At 37.0% G+C, this 20,209-nt stretch overlaps 1 protein-coding gene across 2 annotated transcripts; it reads left to right on the forward strand.

Moving 5' to 3' along the window:
• Nucleotides 1-1,832: 1,832 nt before the first annotated feature.
• Nucleotides 1,833-14,307, forward strand: LOC116178245 (HEAT repeat-containing protein 6-like). 2 transcript variants are annotated; one of them, XM_031497688.1, is made up of 14 exons: nucleotides 1,833-2,011; nucleotides 2,059-2,304; nucleotides 2,355-2,573; nucleotides 6,829-7,044; nucleotides 7,091-7,203; nucleotides 7,251-7,374; nucleotides 8,351-8,538; nucleotides 8,585-8,808; nucleotides 8,855-9,117; nucleotides 9,161-9,374; nucleotides 10,214-10,377; nucleotides 10,424-10,546; nucleotides 13,309-13,959; nucleotides 14,007-14,307. In XM_031497688.1, the coding sequence occupies exons 1-14, from the start codon at nucleotides 1,859-1,861 to the stop codon at nucleotides 14,256-14,258; spliced, it is 3,150 nt and encodes a 1,049-aa protein (XP_031353548.1). In that variant the 5' UTR covers nucleotides 1,833-1,858; the 3' UTR covers nucleotides 14,259-14,307. The 2 variants fall into 2 exon arrangements, with proteins under 2 accessions (XP_031353548.1, XP_031353547.1); XM_031497687.1 differs by having other exon boundaries at nucleotides 1,834-2,011; nucleotides 7,248-7,374.
• Nucleotides 14,308-20,209: the final 5,902 nt, after the last annotated feature.

A 20,209-nucleotide genomic window follows, 5' to 3' on the forward strand; every position in this document is an offset into this window, starting at 1 on the left:
AGCAAAGTGTTGATTCGTGTACGTATTAACTTTAATAATATATATTTAAAAAAAACAATGTTTTAGTGTAACTAAGGAACTGGGGCCAAAAACAAACCAACGTATCTTATTCAAGTTGCCTCAGAAAATGGTACCTAGAATGTTCGCAATTGTGCGATTTAGCAGTTGTGCACATTTTACAAGCAAAGGCCTGCATGTTTTGTTACCTGTTAGAGTAGTGAAAATTTGTGTTATTGGAGTTCCTTGTATGAAGAAAGCTATATTTTTCCGAAACTGTCAGTCTTTCGGTTGAAAATTGTTAACAATGTATGTTTTTCGTCCAGTTTCGGATTGCCTCCGTAAATTTTGTTTGTTCAAAATGATCCTTCCATTTCTGTGTGACAGTATTTCTCAAAAACAATCACTATCTTGTCTTTCCTTTTTCAAATAAATGACGATAATAATAATAATAGCGTAATTACAATGATCTTACTTACGTTTACGAAATATTCTTATAATTTATACACTTATTTAACTGAACCCCGAATATTTTATAGTAAATATATATTTTTATTGTGAACGGTATAGGACTGTTATTTGTTTTTAATATCTAGATGCGTTTTTATTCAAGGTAATGTATATAATAGTTACTGTTGTAAGAATATGTCAATTTTAGGGAATTGGGATTATTATTATTATTATGATAGTTAAATGAATTTGTAAATATTTTATTGATATGAACTAGTTGAATTAGTAAATACACATAAAATGTTAATAACTTTATAAATAATTATATACATATTAGTTAGGAATTATTAATAAAGTACTCGTTGAGTATTGAAAAATTAAAACATAATCATTTGTTAGTATTAGATCACAATTTTCTTGGGCTCTTCAAAGAAACAACACTCGGGTTATTACAATTCTATATAATGTGTAGATGAGAAAAAGGGAAAAAAGAGCAATAGCTGATGACAATTTTTGTGCCTCAACGGGCATTCTTATCGTTATCAGTCCCCTTTCTTCCATTGTCTATGATCTAAACCTTTAAAAATGGAAGAATAAATTTAGAAAATCGTAGTTCACCCGAGTCAAATGCAAAAACAGGCTGAAAAAAAGAGCAGATCAAAGAGAAAAGCCAGCCAACAACTGATATATTGATAATGGATTGAATGGTCGTCAAGTAAATTTATGATATACCGAATCATAGGCTCCAATGGAATTCCTAAATAATTAATATTTGACACATAGAAAGAACAAATATAATAAATTCACATAATGGGGGCATCCCGGTATCATTTTTTATTTCTGATCTGCGAAGTACATTCAAAATAAAAAGATCAGTGTATCCTCAATAAAATAAACTCAAAATGTATTATTGAAAAACTGTGTTTTTAATCCGAATTTGAAACGCTTCAGTCTAACTACGTCACAAACCTACAACCAATCACGTAGAAGTGAGCTGGCAACCTTGTGCAAGGCTCAAACTTCCACGTGAAAGTGAATGATAAGTGACAGGGCCTGTGGCATTCTTCTCCTGCAATATTGCCAAGTCATGATATGATATCAAAGTTGTCGCGTGTGGATGCAATAAAATAAAGACCAATCACCTGAGTAATGTTTGAAGCCCCCACCGTAACAATAACCACTTGACACAAAAATAACAACTGCCCTTACCCGATGTTCAAAAAATTTCCCTTAAAACAAATCCTAGTCGAAAATCAAAATATATTATTCAAAGAATATCATTCTTTTCAAAAACATCCATTCACAAGCCTTAACAACATGACTTTTTCGCAGCAGTGGAGTACCGTTTGAAGATATCCCTTCAACTTCTCCGTATACCGCCGCCTATGGAATCTAAAATTGGAAAATAGTCATGGCGTCCAGTGAAAATATTTTCAATAACCTCTCCTCAAATTTTTCACAACTTTCTTACGGCCGGACAAAAGGGGACATTTCTCAGATAAATCGCATTCTCGACGAGATAAACGGCTTAGATTACCGATATCCTTTGGTTACGAACAAAACTGTAAGTTCCCAACTATTCATAACCTCAATCTCACCCATTTCTGGCAGAGAGCGGTCCTACTCGTCAACCAGTGCTGCTCCCTTATACCACATGACGAATCCGATTTAGTATCTAAGTGTTGTCGTTTAATAACCAACCTCGTCGTACACCAACGAATCGAAATCGAGGGACAGACGCTATCGCTCGTCGCGCAGTGGTGCCTACTAGCAATTAAACATACTCCTTCTACCAATGCGGAAATTCTAGGGGTGCTTAAAGCTCTACTAACTTGTAATGAAAAAAATTCACTACACGTACGTACTCTGATGTGATCTGCACGATTTGATGGATCAGTTGTTTTTAGCTTTTATCACTAATAATATGCAGTGACAGTCCCGTACTATCTGTAGCTTGTGGAAGTTATCTGGAAACTGCGCTAACCGCAGTACAATGTCTGGAAGCTTGTACGTACTGCGACGAACTTAGGACTGCAAACATAAAATCTGAACTCGAATTAGCCTCCACCATCTTTTTGAAGTATCTCACACAAGAACCAAAAGTTGACAGCATACTGTATAATAAGGTGGTGTTTGATTTTAATCAAGGGGTTGTTCACTATCGTAAAAGCGTACATTTCACACTCATTGTGCAATAATTGGCATGGTACATGGCTCACACACAGGCGATAAGTAATAAGCCTTAGCAATGACAATAATGCTTATATGTTGATGAGATGCTGTGCATAATATACCATGGTGCATAGTGCCATGGTTAGTAGGCACAGTTAGAAAAATATAGCCAAGTCATTGAATTTATACATTTAGTGTCTGTGGAATGTTTTATTTTTAAATGGCAACAGTATACTTCATTGAGCAGGACCACGGTAGTCGTTGGTACACCCCCTTTATCTCCATTAGTTTTGAAGATGTTTACTGAAATTTGAAACATGGTGTACATAACAAGAATTTCATAACATGGTTCACTTTGAATAAATGGCAATGATTATTTCCATGGCAAACTAAGCAAATATTTTTTTATAATGGTTGTTTCTACTTTCATGTACAGTATTGTAAACACCCTGTAGGTTATTGACAAATTTTCAAAGGATCCTAAGCTAAATAAGCATACACTAATAAACTTCAAGAGATTTGGTGTACAGTACAACCTCGATAATCCGAATACACGCTAGTCCGAAATCGCGATAGTCCGAAATAATTTCGTTCCTCGTAACAACGATGACACCCCTGAAGGCGTTGAAAAGAATAAAGTTTATTTCTTAATGCTTGTTTCCAAATTTATTATTTTCACTAGTTTCGCGATAATCCGAAAATTTGATAATCCGAAAGGGCGGTGGTCCGAATCTATTCGGATTCACGAGGTTGTATTTGGTTTTGATGACACATACGAATAGTATTTTTTTGAACAATATTAAAATTTTGAAACTAAAGTTTTTGTATACATGCGATGCATAACAAAAAATATGCAACATTTTTAGATCACTCCATTATAAGATGTAGAGTGTTTACATTATGTGTCTCTTATCACATTTATGGAGCACCCTGTACATACAAAAATTTTTTTGCGTCATGCACATTAGACTAACATAGAAAACTATAAATCTAAAATCTTGTCTTAAAATGCTCTTAATTAATTAAAAATATACAAGTAGGTTTATTTGTCATACATAGCATTAGAATTGTGGAATCCTGAATCCAAATTGAATCAGGCTAGTGCTTTGTTATAGACCATCGCCTACTACATGTCGCCGAAAAATTAAAATGAATTTTTTGTTTTATAGGCGATAGTTTGATTATCATAAGAGATATGAAAAAAGTTGCCCATTTCCACGTAGGCATCAGTGGCGTAGAAATAATTTTTAAAACCACTACAGTTTTTAAGAAATGGCACCATATTAAACATTTTTTAATGGAAGCAGTATTATGTATACAAAGGAAAATAGGTTATGGCTGTGCTTACAATTTCAAAGAAATTCCATAAATAAGCAAGTTGATATTGCGTAGTTTTACGCATGCGCACATCTGGTTTTTTTTACTATATGTAATATGCTTGACTTTATAGAAGCATCTGTGGTTAAAATTTCAAAGAAATATCGCCATAAATAAGAAAGTTCAGATTGCGCATGTGCAGGTGCACGTCTGATTTTTACAATGTGCGATATGCTTGCCTTTACTAGAAGCATCTGAGGTTAAAATTTCAAAGAAATGAATAAAATACTTGAGCGCTCAATTATTTTATTCATAGCATCCTTATAATTCAAAATGGAGCAATTCATCGATAATTCCAAAGAAATATCTCCATAAATAAGAAAGTTGACCGACTGCGCATGCGCACATTAATCGTCAAAATTTTTCTTGGTTAAGGGGCCAGACCTGTAAGCTACCGAATGCAAAAAGAACTTAAAAACTGTAGGAGTAGTATAAAAATACATAAGAATTTGAAGATGATCATTTTTGAGGAAAACCCAAAAAAAACTTTCATTTGCTAGGAGGTCTTGCATACCACAAAATACCTCGGTGATATGTCCCTCCCCAAAAACGTCGAAGGTTAGTTGCACTTATGATCATTTTCGAGGGACAGCCACCAAAACTTTCTGTTTCGGTAAGCAAGTTACCTGTAAAATGTACACCAAATACCATAGTGGATAACAGTTCGATTCGGTTGGAGTAGGGCTGTTGTGTCTACGATGGTAGAGATGATCAAATATGTCCCAGAATTTATATACACGCTTTACACTCCCCAAACATGTGGCATGTAAAATTTCAACCCCCTACGACCACGTATAAGGGTAGGTACAGTGGCACCACGCTCAGAAAGTCCCTGACAGGGCGTGTCCGAGGGCGCTAGAAATTTAGACCGTACATTCTGATGCAAAATTTAAAAACACTTTAAGGGAATTACATACCCTATCAGATTGTAGATCCAAGCTATATGCGTCTTGAAAGAGACGAGTTTGTATAAAACTGGAGACGGAAAACGTAAAATAAAGCAAATACAACAGGAAAAGTGTAAACTAAAATAACGTGAAGCGTCAACTGTCAAAACGGAATAATGAATAATTATGGTGCGGAATGCATCGCGTCGTTTTGCTGACTTTCTATTGGCCAGCTTGAATTATTTCAAAATTAGTTCGCATATTTTCCGGGGCTTTTCTGAGCATGGTGGCACTGTAGGTATAGAGGTGGCAGGTTGAAAAAACATTTTTATAAAAGAAGAGGGGTGTCATAATTTTTTTGTCATCTTGTACCTACAGGATGAGTCAACGATTGCGCAGAGTAACTTAATGCCTTGAAGATAAGATTTTTCGATGGAGTATTTGGAATTATACAGGGTGTGCTCACAAAGTAGGGCGCCAAAATGGTACATTTTTTTAAATAGAACCCCCTGTATTTGAATGCATTTTTGAATTCTACGTGTATTTGTACGTCTTTTTTATTATAAGGTTAATATCCGAGAAACTATTTTTTTTTAGTAGTAGTTTTAAAGATGATTAGATTTTTAAGAAAAATTGGGCATTTGCAAGCGTCAGTATATTGTCAAAATTATTACTTAAATTTTGATTCTAGGTTTTATATCTTTTATCCTGGGTTAAGTAAAAGTCAAATAAATACATCTACTATGAAACATTAAAAAAATAGCTTACAGGGTGTTTTTTTTTGGTAGATCCAAAGTTACAAAACTTCATATTAAAAAATCTCACTTTTTTAAACGAACACCCTGTATATTTTTCTGTCATCTTTTAGCTCCAAAAACCTTCAACTTTTGATAATAATGCGCTATAACCATCTTTGATAGTTTTCGAAATATCTGGAGAACATTTGACTAAAAAGCAAATTTAATTTAACTCCTAATGTCATCCAGTTAGTGACAGTTTCATTTTTTTTCATATTCACCTCGTTATTATGTAAATTAGAACTTATTTCAGATTAAAATATAAAGACCAGGAAAACCAAGATATTTCGAAAACTATCAGAGATAGTTATAGGACATTATTACTAAAAGCTGAAGGTTTTTGGAGAAGCTAAAAGATGACAGAAAAATATACAGGGTGTTCCATTTAAAAAAAGTGAGATTTTTTAATATGAAGTTTTGCAACTTTGGACCTACCAAAAAAACCACCCTGTAAGCTATTTTTTTAATCTTTCATAGGAGATGTATTTATTTGACGTTTAGTTAACCCATGATAAAAGATATAAAACCTGGAATCAAAATTTAAGTACATAATAATTTTGACAATATACTGACGCTTGCAAATGCCCAATTTTTCTTAAAAATCGAATTATTTTTAAAACTACTAACTTTTCGGATATTAATTATATAATAAAAAAAACACGTACAAGTGCACCCTGTATAATTCCAAATATTTTAAAATGTGGAGAGTATTCAACCATATCGTAATACAAAAGCACTCTATCGAAAAATCTTATCTTCAAGGCATTAAGTTACTCCGCGCAATCGTTGACTCACCCTGTACACGTGTGCAAAATTTCACTTTCTTACCAGTATTTTTTATTTTTCCCAAGAGGGGAATAAACTATTGTGCGAAGTTTCAAATAGATATGGGGTCTCGGGTACGTCCAGTTCACCTATGGATTTGAAAATTCACGACTTCGCTCTTTTTTCTAAAAAAAATTTGTTCACTCCCCCACCCCTATACCTATACAAGGTCGGGGGTTGACATTTTACATGTTTAGGGGGTGTAAAAAGGGTATAAATTTTGGGGCGTATCTGATCATCTCCACCATCGTAGATCCAAGAGCCCCCCTCTAACCAACCTTTTGATATTAATTTTCGGTCTCCTTATAAGACTTGCATTGTAGGTATTGATTTCAGCACTCAGAGGTCTACAGAATGTGATCACGCTCGATCCTGATTTTTTAAAAAAGGAGCTCGGTCTTCTTTTAGGTGTCACGAAATCGTTTATGCTCTACAGCATTAAGGGGGTTAGTTTCGAAAAGCCTCAAAGAGTTGGGGCGTCGGTTTTAAACGTGCCTGGAACACCTTTAGTGCTACCAAAGGAGAAAAAGGGTGGAAAGGTAAACGATGCGTTTGTGGTTTTAACTCGCTTACATTGTTTGGTAGATCGCGAAGCAAAGAAAACCAAGAAATAATAAAAAGGATGCCAAGAAGCAGGAGGATGATGACGAGGATTTCTACTTTCCGATCGCGAGTGATGCCGAAGATGCGTCAGTCAGGTAGTAGTCGTCTGTGGTCGACCTGCAATTAATATCAAGTTTAGCAGCAGAAAGTTTAAAACGAGTGATTCCGATTTTTCGGATAGCGAACATGGTAGAATGGCGAGGGTGGGAACAGCCCAGGATAAAGTTAGACAGGCAGCTTTGCAATTATTGCTTCAAATTGTGAAGGTAATTTCGGGGGTAAATCTCATTGGACGGATACATCTTATGACACACCACGAAAATCACAATATTGACTTAAATTTTATTAATTTCAGCAGCCTCTAAAATTCCAATGAGTTAATTAACAAATTTTCAATTCACACCTAATGTAATTCTGGGTACGAGATAGAAAAATTTAACTTGAGAAATCTTATCTGGGTTGCAGTTGGGGCTCGGATAATCACAAAACCAATCATTTGCAAATTTATTCGCCGTAAAATAATCAAATAAGCGAAATATTGCTCCGAAAATTCACTTCGTGACTTCAATTATAGCACTCGAATCTCGATTTATACGACACTGACTTCGTTGTAATTACAATTATAGTTTTGGTTCTTTGATGGTGGACAAAACTCCCTTTATCAATAACAGGTATTGGGAAACTTCTTCGTAAACGTAAAACACGCTTCCGCTTAACTTAGCTTATAAAATTCACTTTTCTCCGTGTAACGTAACACACAAGTTTGACTAGACTTTCTTTTACAAAACTTTATAACTGACCGGCAAAATTGAGTGCTTTGCCCACCAAGCATAAAGCCCCGCTAAAGGTCCAGTGCGCTTATTTCAAACCTTTCCGTTTACTTCCTTTATTTTACAAAATAATGCGTTTTCGAATAAATTAAACACCTGTGTTTTCTTATCTTGAAACTAATTAGCTTTAGCAGCGATAACGAAAGTCTTACAAATCCTCCGCAATTGTTTCCAGGTGTTTAAATCTACTGTTTTAACACGTAATGAAATTGAACAAATTAATAAATCCAGGGTGATTAAACAAAATGAATTAATTCTGATATAAAACAAAATTGATCTAATCTTGTGTCTCCAATTACACCCAACTTTTAACGTTAAAAATAATTGAATTGCACATACAGGGTTACCCATCATTACAGCAGGTGGCGATGCCAAGTAAAACCCTCCCACAACACTATTTGTATGGTTACAGATGACAGATAAAGCTACAATATTTGGATATTGGTCAAGCTTGATTCCGGACGACATGCTGGTTAGCGCAAACAACCTGAGCACGTGCATTCTAAAAGATCCCTCTCCGAAGGGCCGCATGGCCGCCTTACATGTACTGCTGACTTTAATCACGCGTTCCAAATTATATCTCGTGCAAGCCGAAACAAGGTACCTCGTAACTTTCCCCGTGATTGTCTAGTAATCTTAATTGCAGTAAAAAATACACAGCATACACTCCATTCTCTGTAATACTCGGCGCGATGGTAACCGACCTGCACAGGTGTCTCAGTCTGGCGCTCAACGAAAACTACGTCACCGTCTTATTGCAGGTGTTCAAATGTCTGGCAGCCTTAGTTCAGGCGTCGCCCTACCATAAGTTAATGCCGGGAATTGCTCGCAAGGTCATTCGAAATGTTAAGGTGTACATTAATCACAGAGGTAATTTTACAATATAAAGCGACGCGAGGTATAGTTAATCTTTCAGATGCAGCAGTTCAAGTTGCCGCATTAATCGTCTTAGAGTGCATCCTAGGTTCTGAGCCTGTAGTGCCCGAAACGAAAATTGCCTTGCTAAGGCATAGAGAGGGCAATAAACTTCCAGCTCTTGACCAAAAGGATCTTTCATGTAATGATCTACAAGAGGAAGAATTTGTCGATTTCTCATCCGACGAAGAGGACACCACTACGAGCAGTTACCAAGAGATGCCGTGGTTATTGGAAAGTTGCCTTAGTAATTTAGGAGTTCAGGTTCGTGTATGTCTAAGGGTTCCTGTTAATGTTGAAAGTGCAGGTTGCAGTGTCGTCACCGGTTAAGGTTCAATCGCTACGCGTCATTTCGGCCATGACGCGAAATTATTTTAGTTGTTTAATTGTGCCATTTCTGGGTCAGATAGCGAGAGTGTTAGATCTGTGTCTAAACGATAGCTACATGGATCTGAGGTTGCATGCAGGGCGCACCATTGATTTCATTGGACAGTCGTTGAACCAACATTTGGATGCTGAAGGTTGGTATCAAGGGTTACTTGCTCTTGGACCCAGTTACTCATTGAAAGATATGTTTTAAAATAGCCTAACATACGTAATATCCAGAAAGTGACTTGTTTCCCTTTCCTTTCTTTGGTCATATGGAAAAGTTACTCATGTGGTTGGACATTAGTTGTTTTATTCATTTATCATTGCTTATAGTGGATTGAATTTGACTCCTAGATAATAAATCAGTTTAATTAGGTCACATGACTAAACTGGATAGAGTAATATATAAAAATATTAAATTTTAGATTCATAATTAGAAAAACCGACAGTCTTTACTACATCCGAAAACCGAGAAGCCGGAAAATAAATAGGCCCAACTCTAACCAAAGGCTAAAACTCGGCGGCGACAAAGCGAACGGCAAAGAGCCTCTTCTATTTCACAAATTTCCCATCTTGTCTCATCTTCGATTGTACTTCCTCTTTAGTTACAATATGCAAAAGTCCTCTTATCTAAAGCGCGCACCTGCGATAACATTTTTTTACAAAATTAATTTCAGCGATAAATGCAACTCTTATCTGCGACCAGAAAAAACATGAGATAACCTTTTTAAATAATACGCAAATAATTTCCAGACGTTTCTTATCCTTTAACACGTAATTAAATAAACAAATTGCAAAGCGGCTATAAAGAAAAATTAACAACGTCCAAACCACGTAATTTACCCAATATATTATATACTTGTAGATGAGTATTTTTAAATGTATAGGTTATTTTTAAACATATCTTCGAAAGTAACAGTGTATGTGTAGGTCTTTGCATCAAAATGGTTGATATAGTGAGGCATTAAGACATTCGAGTGTACTATTTCAGATGACAACAAATGCGTCACTCCCGAACAAGGACTCATCTTTTGGCAGATTCTTATAAACAATTCCTTAACGGCTCTCTTACAATCTCAACACCATTCCGTGCTGAGAGCTGTTGGTTGCGATTGTTTAGCCAGTATTGGTCCGCATATTTTCGAACGTTTTACCGTACGTACAAAGCCACGCATTACTCAAGTTTATCAGAAACTTTTAGAGAGACAAACAAATTTTGATTATTACTTTACTTTTCCCGTGCAGTCGTGACGATGACAATAACGTACGGGCGGCCACGGTTCGCGCACTCGCAATAAGCGTCTTGTATCCATCATTGCGTGACGTAAGTGCAATTCCATCTGACCATAGAGTAAAAAAGATCAAGAGAAACCACGGGTTACAGAATAGTGCTGCTATCTACTGTAATTTGTTTGTTGCTGTATTCGATATATTACATTCATATACAGAGGGCGCCATAAGTTCTGGAACGGTCAAATATCTTGGTTATGTATGAACCGATTTTCTTCAAATCACAGTAAAACTCTAGAGCAGCGGTTTCCAAACTTTTTTGGTGCCGTACCACCTAATATATTTCGGAACCTTTATGTACCACTGATTTAGATACAAAATGATCTGTATAGAATATGCTATTTTGAAATGTTTAATATTTTGTAGCAGAAGTGTTTAAGGTATATGATTCTTATATAAAAAGGACTATTCTTAGGTAAAAAGTTGCCGTTTTACCATTACGATAAATAGGTAATACAAAAATGTATTTTCAATGTTCACAATAAAATTTCCCTTTTTTGCCACATTCCAAAATGGCGTGTCTACACCAGTGCTCGTACCACCGGCTACATGACTTGACGTACCACAGTTTGGGAACTGCTGCTCGAGAGTAACAAAACAACAAAGAATTCATTGGCAATAATGACAATTTTTCCACTTCCTGTTTGGCCGGAAATAGCCCAAATTTTTTATTAATAGAACACCATGTATATTTTTAGCGCATTTTTTAAGAATTAAAAAAATGCGCTGTTTGCGTTTTGTCCGTCCGGACCCACTTCTACCGTTTTGAACTACTTCTAGGGGAATGGTCCTAGAGTCCTGGAATTTTTTGCAGTAGGTAGCCTATACATTGAAGGTGTGCCAGACAGCCATCAAATTTCACTGTCTAAAAGGGCCCCCCCCCCCACGAATTATTTCTTGAGATGCTGTTTTTGAAAGTAAAACGTGCATAGTTTTTACATACGATTACCAATTGGTCTCAGATTTTGCATACGCATGCCTTTAGAAAATGGAGGGGGGGGGGGGTAAACACATGTTCTACCCTTCATGGTATTCTAATGAAAGGTCTCATTGAAATAAATTGGTTTGTACAAACTATAACTTTCCCGTGCGACTCTTTTTCGAGATCAGTGAGCGACGGGGCCTGTGGGGGGGGGGGGTTAAAATTAATTTTATCTCATTGTATTCTAATTAAAGGTCTCAACGAAACGAACCGTTTTCTACCAATTACTGCCCTTCTTTCTGTTCTTTTATCAAAGTACGTGAGGGGGGGGGGGGGGAGTGGAATTAGTTTTATCCTTCATGGTACTCTAATGAAAGGTCTCAACGAAAGGAATTAATTTCTACCAACCGTAGCCCTCTTCCACGACCTCTTATCGTGATCGAGTATATTCCCTTACACATCAAGAACGGATTGTCGGAAGAGGTACTCACAAAGGGCGATTGAGACGTCTGCAAGAAATATACCCATTGATGATGTCAAAACAAAAGCTATTTCGGTTAAAAAAAATGCGCTTCATGTGCACAACACAATTTATACTTGTTTAATGCACAATAAAAAACTAGGTTCAGAAATACTAGCAACAATATCTTTAACGGAAAACAGTAAAATAATTGTTTTAAGGATTTAAAATCATACAGTGCCTTTAAGAGATCAGCTTTTAACAGGTTGTATCAGCTAGTATTAAAGAGCCTTTAAGGTTTTTAATAATTTTTAACATTTTATAAGTCTTTAAGAATCTTTGGGAACTTTCCAAACTATTAGGTTTTCTGGTGTCTCTAAGTGTTTCCCAGTGCCTTCATGAATCTTTTACAAACGTTTACAGTTTGAAGGTTTTTAAGAACACGATTTTTTCTAGAAACCTCTCTCAAAATAATCTTCAAAAATCTTATAGTGAAAAAACTGAAAAAAAAACTTCGGAATCTCGTGTGAATTTGGCGTATGCGTCCGTTTCCACACAATTGCATTTTGTTTGCGCGCGGTCAGTTTCAAAATTACGATAAAGTCAAATGAGGGGGGGGGGGGGTTTCAAAACTGCCCCCAATTAAAAAAAAATGTTTTGTCACAGAGCGACGGATTGCGCATATTTGCTTTGCGCCTCGAATACTTCTTTACGCCCCCGCCGTTTTTCAATTATTCTAAATACAACATCCCATACCTACTGCCCCCCTCCCCAAGTTTTAAAATTTCACTTTTTTTCTAGTGATCGTTTGCGCCCCGAATACCTTCATTTGTGTCACGCCGTTTTCCAGTTATTACTCCCTACCGTCCCTCTCAATTTTTTACTAGAAATGGTTTGCGTTTGGTTCGCGCTTGTTTGTGCCTTCAACACATTCGTTTGCACCCCCGCCGTTCCTCAGTTATTCCGAATGCAAAATTCCACGTCAACTTGGAATACTGGGCGGACGCTATGGAAGTATTTGGAGTAACTGAAAAACGCCGTTGGCGCAAGCGAAGGTATTTGGGGCGCTAACCAATCGCAAACGATCACTAGGGAAAAACGTCAAATGGGGGGCAGTATGGAACTGTATAATGGCAATAACTAGAAAACCTGGTGGGAGGAGACCGGGAGGGTGGTAGGAAGGCCAGATCGTAGCTTAGGGCCCAACGTCATTACAGAAAGGTCGTATTCTTGGGAAAAATATTTGCTAATATAAAAATTTGCTTTTCCTAAATTGTTTGTCAATTGTCAGATCTCAAAATATCCTCATTCATTCTGTAGTTTTTAATTAATTCCTCGAGTCCGTGGCAGACAAAACAACGTGGTTTCTCCAAACCTTTTTTACTCTAACTGAACGAAATACATGCTTCCTTAGGACCCCGGTTTTGTCGTTGATGTTGCGTTGGTAATTCGTCGTATGCTCGAAGACAGCTCAATGGTGGTGCGCATCAAAGCGTCGTGGTCTCTGGGAAATTTAAGCGACGCCCTAGTCCTAAACAAAGAAGATTCTAACAAAGAGGAAATTCCCGACCACGTCTTGCTGCAGCTGCTACAGATCGCGATCCAGGCCTCCAAAGATAACGATAAAATCAAAGTAAACGCCGTTCGCGCCTTGGGAAATCTCCTCCAGCTGGTGAACGGTGAGACGATTAAGCAGGACGATTTTAAAGTGGCGGTCGAGGAGGGAGTGGACGCGGTGATACGATGTTGCACGACTGGTACCAACATGAAGTTGCGTTGGAACTCGTGCTACGCCGTCGGCAGAGCTTTGAAACTGGCGAAATTTCCGATCAACGATTACATACGAAAGGACTCGTTGTTTTGCTCGCTTGCCGATCTCATTTTGAGTTTTCCCAATTTTAAGGTGCGAATTAACGCGGCGTTAGCGCTCTCGTGTATTAATACGAGAGAAGGGTATCAGAATTACTTCGTGTTTGTGTGGGAGTCGCTGCTGAAAGCCTTGGAGAACACCCAGAATATAGAAGACTTCAGCGAATACAATCACCAAGATCATTTGGTGGACCAGGTACGTTCTTTTACTTAAGCAGCGGATGGATATGGATCTGTTTTCAGATATGCCTCACACTGGGCCATTTAACGACGTTACTAAGACCTGAAGACTTCGCGTTGATCAACAGTAGCACTTATCTGTACCTCGACTTATTACAGCACCAAATGCACAAAGTGTTAGATAGGCTACTACCGGAGAGGTCGGCAGTTTTATTATCGGCGGCGACGCACTTGCGTTACATGCACGTTGAAAGCTATACCAGTGAACAACGGCAACTGTACTTGGATTTACTAAAAGTCTATACTAATGAATAGCTATCTCTGATTAATATTTTTACACAAATAAATTATTTATATACTGTTACAGATCATTTCAATTCGCCATCCTCCCCATTTCAATACTAAAACAAAGAAATACATGAAATTATATTGCATTCGAAGAGTTATTCAAGCTCTTTTATAGAGTTCTTTTAGTTTTTGGACATATTTTGAATCTGTCTGAATTTTTCTTTCAAAACTTTCTTTTTCAAACCCTGTTCTTGCTCTTTGCCATTTATACTTTGTTCATTCACGTAGCTATCTTCAACTTCATTCTTGTTCTGGCCTTTTGGATTCATTGCCTGTTGTATTTTGTATGGAACTTTTCTTTCCTATGCTATTTAACTGTTTTTTTTAACTTACATTCTCCCTCCTTTTGTTACTTTTTTCATTGCTGATCAAGTGATGTTGTTAACATGTTCTTTCTTATTGTTCGTTTGAATGTTTTGTGTTTATCTCCTTTGTATCCTACATTTACTCGATTTCCTTTACCCCTCATTTTTTTCAAGTGTGTTTGTGTATTCAGTTCTTGTTTGGTCAAGTCATTGCCCTGTAAACATTTTTGGCAAACGAAACAGAGGGGCGGACGGACAACAGTTTGTAGTAATCGGACGGGTCAAGAAAGTTCGGAAAATTACGGCAAACTAGCGGGAACGAGAGCAATAGAACAAAAGCAAATGCGGGAAAGCGAACAATCCCCCCCTCCCTAGAATTAGGGAAACGGAAAGTAACAAAGCTTACCTTGAAATGATAATCCTATGTAGTTCCGTAATATTACCTCATATCACTTTCATAATAAACTTTTGCTTAAAGAATAACGTTTTTCCCAAGGTCTGGAAAAGTGCCAAGGTAATACCCCTGCCTAAAAGTCAACCAACCACAATCATATACTGACCTTCGGCCAATAAGTATTCTGCCTGTACTATCAAAAGTCTTGGAGAAAATTATGGCGGAGCAAATAAAACCTCGCCTGAAACATTTTGATATTCTACCACCAACACAATCCGGTTTTAGACAAGGTTATAGCTGTACGACATCTTTGTTAAATTTAACCGATTACATTTTTAAGGCTTTAGATTCGGGGAACCTTTCTCTATTAGTTTTGTTGGATTTGATGATGAATCTTGTACCTTATTGGAAAATTTTTTGACGGGTAGATCGCAACGGGTAAGTCTAAATGGTCTAACATCTAATGCGGCGACACTAACCTCTGGAGTACCACAAGGTTCAATACTGGAACCATTGCTTTTCATTATTTATACTTACGTACAATTTTGGTAAGTCACTCAAGCATACTATGTTCCATCAGTATGCAGATGATACTCAGCTGCATTATAATTTTAGTTCAGGTGATGCAATAAATGCAAATATGCGTATAAATGAGGATGTTGAACGATTAGTTAAGACCTCCGAAGAGCACGGTTTGCGTATAAATCCTCTGAAGTCATCAACCGTTCTTTTTGGAAGAACTAAAGCCAGAAACACTGTGGCTAATGACATTAAGATAACTGTGAAAAATGTTACACTTTCCCCAAGGCCATGTGTCAAAAATTTAGGTCTGCATATTGATGTAGATCTAAGATTTAGAACCCATGTAGCCCATATTGTTCAAAGAGCTTTCAGCAATCTAAAGATCATATATAATAATAGGCACATATTTAATAAAAGGATAAAAATAATTTTGCGTGAGGCTTTAGTTCTTTCACAATTTAGCTACTGTGATGTTATATACGGAGCTTGTATAGATAGTGTAGATATTCGGCGTATACAGAGAATACGAAACTCCTGTATGCGTTTAATTTTCGAAATTCGAAAGTACGAACATATATATCACAAGCTAGAGGCATTGGGTTGGTTAAATATGGCAAATAGACGAATGTTTCACTCATCTGTACTATTTCACAAAATAGTTGTAAGTAAAGAACCTGCATATCTATTTGACAAGATCCAATTTTGTACAAATTCAAGATAATAATGGTCAACACTATATAAGCAAGCACGCTTATACTAGTTATAATTGTAAATTCTTTTCTTTTTTTATATTCACATAATTAACTTCACGTATAATTTAATTTAATTTCTACAATGCAAAGGGTTAAGTGGAAGATTTCCCGTTAGCACCTGAACTTCGCCCTTTTAAATTGCGCACTTGTACATATTATTATTAAGATATTCTTGTTACCTTATATGATTAGCGTGATTTAATAAACGACATGATTATTATTATTATTATTAAATTAACGGAGCGGTAGCAAAAAAATCGTTAAAAGCCAACTGCAATCAATAAGGTGCGGTAACTTAGTGTAAAAGCAAAAATGAAACTGTACGGATGCAATGAAATGTAACTGGCGGAAGTGCAAGGGGGAAAAATCCCCCCTAAACACCGGCTTTACCTTATCCAAAATTCGGCTCTTGCAGAGAGGAAACCTAGGAAATTCCAAATCGGTCGGCGTGTCGTTTTCTTAATTAAGCGCGCTTAATTTGGAACTAAGGACGCCCCAATCCAATTTCCAGATACAGTATTCCAATTAACAACCATTGCTAATTGGAATTCGCAGGATCAATGTGGTGGTCGCTATCTGGCTGATAATTGCATTGCCTTGCTCGCTTTCAATTTACCATAGAAAACAAAATCTGCTAATAATGGCGTACATGTCTGAAATTCGAAAGTATTAATTTGCCCTCTTTTTCTATGACAAGAGAGCTCTCGGTGGCTCCCTACAGGAACAGTTGTAAAACTGATAAATTCACTACTTCACTTACGTGTGTTATCGGCGGTAAAACAAACAATTAAACAAAACGAAAACACACAAAAGCTCACTCGTCGTCTTCTAGAGCAAATAAGTAAATTCAGAAACTACTTAGTAACGAAAACGCATCTAAATACCGGGTGTTCAGCAAAGCTGATCGTCTTCACAACTATACTATGTGGTCATAACTTCGGGTGGAAAACGGGTGCTTTGTTACAAAGTCGATAAAGGATTGTTATCGGCGATAAGGAATAAAAGCAGGTGTAACGTGTTCTTTCCAGGATGTATATGCTGACTCTAGAATCGTTTGCTGTATAAGTAAACTGAATTGTGTTTAATAGTTGTTCCAACATCGATCCCGAAGTGATAAATTGTGAAATTCGCGCTTGTGTTGTAAATTTGAAAGTACAAGTAGGTAAGTGATAATTGATAAATAATAATTGTTATAAATCAATCTACTTATGGACCGTTATAAATTTATTTAATAACTTAATTATAGATAAATAAATTATGTAATTAATAGTTACTCGTATTTATATAGAAGACGAGAAAGGGATGTTTCATGAGTGGTTACGCCACGAGTGAATTGACCTTAGTTTCTCTTTTTTTTTGTTTATTTTATTACAGAATCCATATACATATATCATAATAACACATAAGTTTTGAATTTAGGACGTCGAAGATAAATGTGTACCTACCAATTTAAGAATCGTCTTGATAACAAGAATTTAGAAAAGATTAATATTGTTAACTAATTGTACGTTCGTAACCGATAGAATTTAGCTTAAACAAAATAGCATAAATAGGCTTGCCTCATGCTATTATCATTTAAATATAATAATAATAATAATAATAAAAAACACAAAACTCCTTCTTCACATAAACACACCACGTTATCACAACCCACTCGTATTCAACCCAAACGCAAAGCCAAAGAAACACTTACACAATAAAGGAATTATTATAATGATATTTTTGTTTTGTTTTCTTCTTTCCTGATAGCGTTGACTATTGGGGCCATTAATAGCTATGTTGGTAAGTATGAATTACATACTATCTCTAGATTTCCAATGTGACTTTAGACCCTACATAACTTCACCAGACACAGACACTAATCGTTACTTGATTTTAATCCGTGCGATTAGTTAACCAGGCTAGACCTGAGTTCTCACAAGAAACACCGACAATAATAATAAAAATAGCAAGCTTGAGTCCTTCCGTCGGCGTCGTTTCTATGGAATGGATCGCATCGATAATTACGAAATACGACCGTTTGATCTCCGTCACCCTTCTCTCGACCCTGTCCTAGCCCAGTAAATGTTAGGCTATTAGGCAGAAACGCGCATGCGCAAGTGTGTCAAAATTTCATTTCCGGCTGAACCGATTGGAACCAAATTTGGTACTCATATTCTTAGATAGAATATACATCGCACATGCGCTGGTGTCTTGCGGGCGTGGGGGTGGTATCTGTGCTAACCACAGCAAATTTTTTGTCCTGCAGACCGACATCATCGTGGTTTTGTTTGATACGGATTCCTGGTGCTTCAAAACGTGTATTTTCGTCAGAAAGTGGGCGTCATTTCTTACCCAAATACTAACGTGCTGGTAGTAAAAAGGTACAGAGTGAAGACTGTTCGAAATAGGCGTAAAGAAGACGCGAAGAACGGTCGAAGGAAGGCGAGAGAGCAAGGAGACAGCATCGAGAAGACAAGAGGTGTCAAGCAGGCGTTGAGAGGACAAGAAGGAGGCGCCTAGAATACTCGAAGTAGAGGCGTCGAGAAAGCAAGAAAAAAGCTCGAAGAAAGTGAAAAGAATGCGGAGAAAGGTTTGAAGGTGACGGCGTCGAAAAAAGCATGACGAAAGCCCAAAAGAAGCGGAAAGTCTAGATGATTATTTAAAAGCGTAGATTAGATTTCAAGGAGGGTTATGAATGACTCGAAGTAGACTCAAAGAAAGCGATGTGAAAGCATCGAGAACGTGACGTCGAAAAGACAAGAAGAACAAGTTGAGAGCGCAAGGAGAAAGTATGCACGAGCACGAAGGAGGCATTGAGAAAGCAAAAAGAGAACCGAGAAGGATTGAAGAGCCGTTAGTTATTTGGAGATGACGTGAAGAAGTTCGAAGGACGCGGAAGAACTGTTTGAAGGACCGTAAAGAAAACTCGAAAGAAGGGTAGAAACTTACAGAAAGCGTAAAGAACGTTCAGGGGGGCGGAAATGACGCTTAAAGGAGCCGTGAACCAAAAACCAAATAAAGGCAGGATGGATTGCGGCAAGCGTGAAAAGATGCGGGAAATGTCCGAATTAGAGGAGCGTTAAGAAGGCCATGAGGACTTTAGAAGGTCGAAAAAGTATCAAATAAGGCTCGAAGGAACAATCAAGAGAGCTGAGAATATAAAAGAGAGGTCGAGAAGGCGTTAATAAACCTCTTTTTCCTGAAATCATCATGAAACCTTTATTTTCATGTCTATATGTACCTACTTCATGTCAGAGAATTTTCGTTTCCATGACAGATGCAGTAACACTTTCCATGCCTCCTGCAACTTTTCCGAACTGCAAAGTTGTGTATGAAAATTGAAATTTTATATTATAAAAGGCGATTTCAGGAAAAGTAATACAAAACTCGTCAGTAAACGATAACGGTAGGTAACATCCAGATGTAGTAGTCGTTCGGGTTTATTCTTTGTGTTGCTATTGGGCCTAATGCATCATACGCCACTGTGTTTTGAGATGTTTTACACAAAAGCTTCATGGGTTGCCTATCCTTCTGTGTAATAGCAATCTGTGGTAATAGGATTCTGATGAAATCGAGTAGGTATTGACACAATTTTTAAACACTGTTTTTGTCAAGAGTCAAGTACCTATTCAATTACTTTATACCAGAAGGGCAAAAACCTTTATATTCATCGAGAAGCGCATTTTTAAGCATAAACAACGGATGAGAGTCAATTTCCGTAATGCTCGTCAACGAAAATTATTTTAAAGGGCCGAAATAAAAGGACCGAGATTTTTTTAATTAAAATATTGCAGACGTCGATCAACTGTCAAACCGTACAGCTGTTGATATTTAAAATCAGCTGATCGGCGAAAAAAGCCGAGCGGCACGGCAAAGGTAACGACGCACCGTCCAATCAGCGATCAGTCGTATTTTGAGTACGATTTGTTGTTGGCGTAATCTGCAGTTCCGCGAATGAGGTTG

The sequence above is a fragment of the Photinus pyralis genome, unplaced genomic scaffold (assembly GCF_008802855.1).
Source record: "Photinus pyralis isolate 1611_PpyrPB1 unplaced genomic scaffold, Ppyr1.3 Ppyr1.4_LG8, whole genome shotgun sequence".
In the NCBI taxonomy this organism is placed as follows: domain Eukaryota; kingdom Metazoa; phylum Arthropoda; class Insecta; order Coleoptera; family Lampyridae; genus Photinus; species Photinus pyralis.

Excerpts from the sequence above, each read along its gene's own strand:
- LOC116178245 (XM_031497687.1), top strand. The coding sequence starts at position 1,859 with ATGGCGTCCAGTGAAAATATTTTCAATAACCTCTCCTCAAATTTTTCA. Across the intron at positions 2,305-2,354 it reads ATGAAAAAAATTCACTACAC|CTTTTATCACTAATAATATG; the intron begins GTACGTACTCTG and ends AGTTGTTTTTAG. Across the intron at positions 7,045-7,090 it reads AGGAGAAAAAGGGTGGAAAG|ATCGCGAAGCAAAGAAAACC; the intron begins GTAAACGATGCG and ends ATTGTTTGGTAG.